The sequence below is a fragment of the Gracilinanus agilis genome, chromosome 4 (assembly GCF_016433145.1).
Source record: "Gracilinanus agilis isolate LMUSP501 chromosome 4, AgileGrace, whole genome shotgun sequence".
Taxonomy (NCBI): Eukaryota; Metazoa; Chordata; class Mammalia; order Didelphimorphia; family Didelphidae; genus Gracilinanus; species Gracilinanus agilis.
Genome location: NC_058133.1, coordinates 265,898,966 through 265,906,146, shown reverse-complemented (window position 1 = coordinate 265,906,146; position 7,181 = coordinate 265,898,966). Strand labels below are relative to the sequence as shown.

The 7,181-nt window shown below is 46.9% G+C and overlaps 1 protein-coding gene across 1 annotated transcript in view; it reads right to left on the bottom strand.

Annotated features, from left to right (window-relative positions):
• Positions 1–1,029: 1,029 nt before the first annotated feature.
• Positions 1,030–7,181, bottom strand: part of CMTR1 (cap methyltransferase 1) — a 67,150-nt gene continuing 60,998 nt past the window's right edge. Inside the window, exons 22-24 of the mRNA XM_044674370.1 lie at positions 5,541–5,653; positions 4,122–4,230; positions 1,030–2,652 (exon numbers count right to left, since the gene is read on the bottom strand). Coding sequence (XP_044530305.1) covers positions 2,520–2,652; positions 4,122–4,230; positions 5,541–5,653 — 355 coding nt within the window. The 3' untranslated portion in view covers positions 1,030–2,519. The remainder of the gene's footprint in view (positions 2,653–4,121; positions 4,231–5,540; positions 5,654–7,181) is intronic.

The following is a 7,181-nucleotide window of genomic DNA, read 5'->3' as shown; positions in this document are numbered from 1 at the left end:
AAGAAGTCCCTAGGGGCTGAGAGGGGAGCACCCCACAGAGGGCCAAAGGGCAGCTTCCATGTGCTCCTTCCTGGAGTTCCTTTCCTCAGCCTGCAGCCTCTCAGGCCTAAGAAGCCCCTTCACTTCAGTGGCTGCAGAAAAATTAGGCTATGGGGGCTGTGAAGCCCTGGGGCCCAGAGAGCTAATCCATCTGCAGGGGGAAAAGCTACTGTGAGGCAGAGGTAAGGGTGACAGTAACCAGGAAATCAGAATTGGCTTTGTGGCCAGGGAGGTCACTGGTGGCATGACTGGCCCGGCCACATCCCACCTGCTCTGCTCTCCTCTGCTGCAGCATGGGGACATGGGGCAGAGGAGAGGAGACTGGAGGGAGGCCAGAGCAAAGCAACTAAAATGATGGAGGGGCTCAGGCAGCAAGGAGGCAAGATTAAACCAATTAAGTATATAAAGCAGTGAGGAAAAAAGCTCAGGGGAACAGAGGCCATGACACATTAAGGAGGGACCCTGGGGGAAGGAAGAAAGGAAGGGGACCTCTATAGGAGTTCTCAAGGCTGACCTAGTCCTGGAAGGGCAAGGGAAGACATACTTTGCAGCAGGCCAGGAAGCCTGGGGGGGGGGGGGACCCGCAGTGAACCCACCCTTCTCCCCTCCTGCCATAGTCTAACATGACATTAATTAGTCTGCCGCTTCTGCTATTTTAGTCTCCCAGACAGATCTTGGATTGTGATGTGCCACCAATTGGCCAGCTGTGTGATTTATGTAACTGAGCAAGGCAGGTCCTTCCACCTCAGCCTTGTCAGGAAGAGAATCAAATCCCAACTGCCATTCCATGGTTCCAAGGAGCAACATGAGAGCTTAACCAGAGCAGACTTCCCTATGGGAACCCCGTTTTCAAGGGTATTCGAGCCTCTGGATTTGAAAGCAACTTTTAGACAACCCCTTCTGCATAGCCTCATAGCCCAGACAGTCTTGAACCAAGTCAGCCAGTTCCCACACTACAAAGTGCCAACCATCGGTACAAAATAACACAGGTTTTAAAAATATCTTCCTTTAATGATCTGAGACATTTACACACACCCCTAACCCGGTATTGGGCGGAAATTAGCCACCTTTGTAAGCAGGGCTACTACTACCAAATGCGGGCTAGAGGACAACTATTGGTCCACCCCATGGACACAGTGGAGACACACCCCATACCCCCTTCCCCCCAGCCCTGCAACCCCCTGCCTCTCACCATGGAAACAGGCCCAGCAAAGGGAATCTTTCCTTCTGGCCCTCTGGCCTGGGCCCCAGGGAAGGCAGAGAGGGAACTGTCTTATCAGTTCCAAGCACTCTCACCCTTCTCTCATCAAATGGCTCACAGACCTGCTTCCTTCCCCTCCTCGAGACCTAGGGTCCCTAACCCCTCTGTGTACACAGGAGAGGTAACAGTTGAAGACCCCACGAGAAAACATGGAAGCAAGTTGTGCCTTTTCTTAGGGGAAAAGAGGGGAGGAGAATGATCTCAAGCCTAAGAAATTCCACTCAAACCCTCCAGTATCGTATCTTTGGCAACACACAGAGATCTGGGCCAAGCACTTACACTGGGCATCATGCTGTGACCGGAGAGTAGCCCACAGGGACCCCTATGGCCACCAATCCCCTCACCTTCGATAAAAGGCACTGCTCCAAGACACAGGCTAGGTTCCTGGTTAAGATGCCCGAGATAACATTTGGTGCTGCTTCCTCATCTTTTAGAGTTGTTTGCCCTTCCCAGGGTGGGACTAGAAGTGGGGAATGGGGTAGGAGACAGCTCTAGCAAGAAGGTTCTGGATACTCCAAAGGACATACACATTTTTTAAAAAAAATGAAAACTCTCCAAAGTCAGATTCTAGGGGTTGTCAGGGATAGGGGGTAGCTACAAGGATTGGCATGTCTGCCATCTTTCTTCCTCTGCCCATCACCCTGCCCAAGTAGCACAGCTACATGGGTGAAAAGGAAGGACTCCCAGGAAAGCCAAACAAGAGGCCAGGCTCCGGGAAGAAGAAGGGTGCAAAACCCCAGGAGCTCTGAGGCTTCAGCAATATTTTGTTTGGTGCCCTAAAACCACTGCCTCTGCTCCCAAGCCAGCCAAGAGACTAGGAGTTGACTCTCTAATGATCCAAACAAGGGGAGCAGCTATGTTCTAGGCCACACCTCCTAAAGGGGAGAGGTCCCATCATGTCCTTCTGGAGATGGTAACTGAAATGGTTATACCAGGAGCAAAAGCAGCCCCATCTTCCTTAGCTCCTTCCAAATACTCCCAAAGTGTTCTGGGGGAAGGGAAGACTGTAACCCAGGAGGAGTAGGAGTGAGAGGGTCATACACTGTCCTTGATGTGCAATGATGCTACTCATTCTCCTCTCAGGAGGACGCGGCCCGTCTCATCTGTGGCCTGTTATCTTGCTCCAAAGAGGACCATCAGCCCCTTCCCTCCTTCTTAGGACAGCAGCCAAGGGTCCTTGAGGGGAGGGGAGGGTGGCATGATCTCCTGGGCTGGATCCTCAGACACTATGTGCTCGAATGAAGGAAAGGATGTCCTCTTTGGACAATTTCTCAGGATCCTGGCACTTCTGAGAGTTGTGTACTCGGACACCATCACCCCACTCCCAGAAGAGCCGCCCATAGTAGCAGATGCTGGGGGAATAGAAGAGGAGAGAAAGGAGATCATCAGGCTTAGCTGGGGACAGGACAGAACTAAAGAGAGCGGGGGAAAATTATCTAATCAGAGGGAGAACCAGCTGTACTATCTTGGTGACCTTCAGTCTAGGAGAGAAAAATGGGTGGGACCAACCGAACAGATTTCTCAGGTATGACTCTTCCTTACCCACAGTAACAAAAGGAATTCCCAGTGGGTCCCAGCTTTGGCCTGCCTCACTGTCCATCCTTGCCCTCCATTGGCCTCAAAAGAAAATGTTACTGGTGCCACTCTGCCTACTGGATTGATACTGATATTTCACCCTCATGGCTTTTTTTCTGTCCTATTCTTACAGAATTGTATTGGCCTGCTGATAAGAGCAGGTGTCAGTGGCTAATCACAGGCACATTAGTGCTGCACTGCCTGCTACTTAGTAAAACTATTTAATTCAACAAATGAATCCCAGAGCCTGGTGGGAAAAGACCTGAGAATCCTAAAGCTTGAGGAAGCACTAAGTAGCTCCCCCCTCATAGAGGCAATCCCCATCCCAATGCCCTGCCTCACAGGACTCCTCAGCACCTGGCGGCATCAGGTAGTGGAACCTAAATACATACACTCAGACCTTCTCCCAACATCCTTTCTCTATCCAAGGACACTCAGGCTCCATAAACATTAGTGTCCAAAGTACACATAGGTAGATGTTCTGAGGAGGGAAAGGAGAAGCCCCAAGTCAGGGTCTGGCAGATGGTACAGGGTAGAAGAGAAAGCTACCTCAGCACACACCTGCACCTCCTTTCACAGAGTTCCTGCATAAGTAATGGCATGCACCAACCAGCTGTGTTTCTGGGGAATCACCCACCCAGAAAAGGCAGTGTTGAAAGGTTTAAAAAAAATAGTTGGGAGCTTAAAAAAATAGGAATACAAACTGATAGCTTTCAGGACTGAAGGAAAGAGCTATACCAAGAGAAGGTCCATGTGTATGTTTAGTTACCAGAGTATTGCTGGGAGTGAAGAGACCTGAAGAGGCAATGCGGTTCCTTCCCTCTCCAACCTTCTTACTTATTGTGAGCAAGAACTGGATTTTGGGCCTCTTTTTATCCCCAGTGCTTAGGCATAGGTACACAACAGACATTTGTTAAAGGCTCAATGACCAACTCTCCAACCTTCTTTACTTACTTCTTTAGTCTCCCATATCTGGGGTCAAAGAGAAAGCCAAATTCTTTTTCCCTTCTACCTTCCTAGGGGAAAAAAGGGTCTCTCTACATACATTCTGGAATCTAGAGATGAGGAAAATAACTAATGTGGTACCAGGTCCTCCTTAGCACTTGTGTGAGCCAGGGCAACAAATGTAGTACTAACTTGAATGTGGGGCAGAGTACTTGGCAGAAGGGGAGCTGATGTCCATGTCAGAGACAGGAAATCCAGGAAAACAAAAAGGGGGGTAAGGAAGGTGGAGAGCATTACTTACTGAAAAGGAGCAATGGCATCCAGAGGAAGGACATATGTAGAAAACCCTGTAGTCTTGTTGAAGAAAAACTTCTTCTTATTGGTTTTGCTGAATGCCATGGTCCAAGGATCTAGGCAGAAGGAGGTGAGACTAAACACAGATTTCAAGGTAGGTGGCAGAATCCATTTTATAGATTGCTTGCCAGACCCTGGTCAGGGAATTACAGATTGACCTTTCATAGTTTCATGGGTGGCTAATTTATCTTAATCCTGGTTAAAGTTTGGTTCTCAGAAATGTGAATTTGTGCAATGTCTTCATACTATCCAAGAAATGTAATAGTTTGCCTGTGGTCTATCAATCAAATCTGGGCTACCCCCTTCCAAGACAGAAAAACAGCAGGGTCTTCAGAAAGGTCCTATACTAATTTTTTAAGGACAATCCTTCTCCAGTCCTTCCCACCACTCCTACCCAGTCCAATATTTCAGTGTGCTTTTCAGGATCTTTATTATGGCTTTAGTATATTTTTCATGAGCATTCACTCCAATAAGCAGTATGCTGATAATGAGGGAACATCCCTTCCCTCAGCTCTCATTCGCCTCTTTCTCTTCCAGGGAAGAGCCCAAAGGGTAGTAACGATAAGTATCTTGACTTTGACCATCCCAAAGTAAAACTAAAGTAAACACTAAGACATTCTAGTTAATAATAATCATCAGGGAGCAGCTAGATGGCTCAGTGGATGGAGAGCCAGGTCTAGAGATGGGAGATCCTAGGTTCAAATCTGGCCTCAGACACTTCCTAGCTGTATGACCCTGGACAAGTCACTTGACCCCCATTGCCTAGCCCTTACTGCTCTTCTGCCTTACAACCAATACACAGTAGTGATTCTAAGGCAGAAGGTAAGGGTTTTAAAAAAATCATCACCATCATCACCATCATCATCAGTACTAATAATAAAACAAAACTAATAATAATAGTAATAATGATTATAATAAAAATAGGACCATTTGTATCTTACAGCACTCTAGGATCTTGGGCAGTGATAACATATTACTGAAGCCCAGGAGAAAAAGGGAAACAGCAAGTGGGTTTAAATGGGGTGGGGGGTGGGGGGACAGGAGGGGGAGACATGCCTGCAAATTAGAAGCTAGGTAAAATTGATTTCCTGAAGCTGCCTCCCAACACTTTCCCCCAAGCCCAGGGGAAACAAAGAGGGATGAGGTCCAGCCAAGGAAGAGAAAGGGGTCAAGATGAGGACAGTACCATTAGTACTTTGGCTAATGGCAGTCTGGCTGGCCATTATGACCTCATCAACTTATAGATGACAGAAAGCAAATCAATCTATACCCAGAGTCTGAGAGGCAATAGCTAGGGGAAGATTTTCAAAGGAGTTGGGGGTAGGATGGGAAGAGGAAAGGCAGTTTGGGAAAAAGGAAAGACTACCATTCATGGTTCTGACAATGTAGAGGCCAGTGGGCACAAAGTGTCGATCATCTCGTCCTGTGTAGCTGAGTCGCAGCCCTTGATGTGAGCCCTTGATGACCTTCAGTTCTAACCTGAATTCCCACAGGAAGTAGATATAGATATATGATGAGAAAAGCAATCATTTTATACTGTATTCATAAATCGTGGCAAATACCAAAACTATCTAAGCAATCACAATTTCAATCAGAATTTAGGAATGAACTGTCTGCCATGGAGGAATAAGATCTGTTCTTCCTCCTAAAGCTACGTCTCTGGAGATGAGCCCAACAACAGGAAGTAGTCAATAATTATGATTGTTGTGCTACTACCAATAACATATTTATACTGAGAGAAATCTAAAGTCAAAGCTGGTGAATTTAGGACCAATAAGGCCATGGCTTTAATGTCCAGCCAGGCTGGTCTACTTAATGTGGATGAAAATAATCCCTAATATTTGAACAGAGCTTTAAAGTCCTCACAAATGCTTTCATTTCATTATATCAGTGGATTCTCAGAACAATTTCATGAGTTAGGTAGGGTTTGTTATTATTATCCCCATTTGATGAATGAGGAAACTTAAGTGCAGAGACACGAGATTTGCCTGGGGTCACATAATTGGTCGGTGTCAAAGCCAAAATTGAATCACAGGTCTCATGGTGTAGGAGGGGAAAAAAATGGCCAGGGAGAATGAGAGCCAGGTTCTAGTCCCAGATCTGCAACATATGATGCGTGACTGTGGGTGAATTAGCTTCTTCCCTGAACTCTTTCCTCTTGCACAATGTGACCGTATTGGGCTGGTCAGCCTTCCGATGTTGAGGGATTCCTAGATCCTGTCCCAGTAGGGCATACACAGCACAGAGAATGAATCCTGTGGAGCCAGGCGAGGAGCACATTCTTGCTATGACATGTAACAGTTTTACATATCCAAGCACTGATATTATCTAGGTTTTAAGACATTAATACCAAGAGTGAGCGTGATGTGTGACTAACATAAATGACTGCTAGGGACCCACTGTTCTCCCACCTTGTGTACACCCAGATAATGTTATCGTCAAATAATAACAAAATCACAGCTCAAGGGAAGAAAAGGAGGTTCATATATAACCCATCATGGCTCCACCTCATACACAAATACAGTCAGATATTCGGACATATGTAGACTCACATACAGACCGACCCTAAAGATTGCACAGCACAGCAATTCACACAGATAGTCACAGGGATTGCACCTCTACTGAAAAAACAGAAGCGGGGGCAGCTGGGTAGCTCAGTGGAGTGAGAGTCAGGCCTAGAGACAGGAGGTCCTAGGTTCAAACCCGGCCTCAGCCACTTCCCAGCTGTGTGACCCTGGGCAAGTCACTTGACCCCCATTGCCCACCCTTACCAATCTTCCACCTATGAGACAATACACCAAAAAGTACAAGGGTTAAAAAAAAAAAAAAAAAAACAGAAGCAACTCCAGTCTCTGTTGCCTGCATGCACTAAAGGCTGGGATTTGGGGTGTTTCATCCAGTCTGTTGCTCTTCCTCTCACAGGGAAAATTTTTAATTATGACAATGAGCCCATATTTCTCTCTGGGGTCCACCTGCCCCATTTGCCTGAATTGGCTCTCAGCCATGG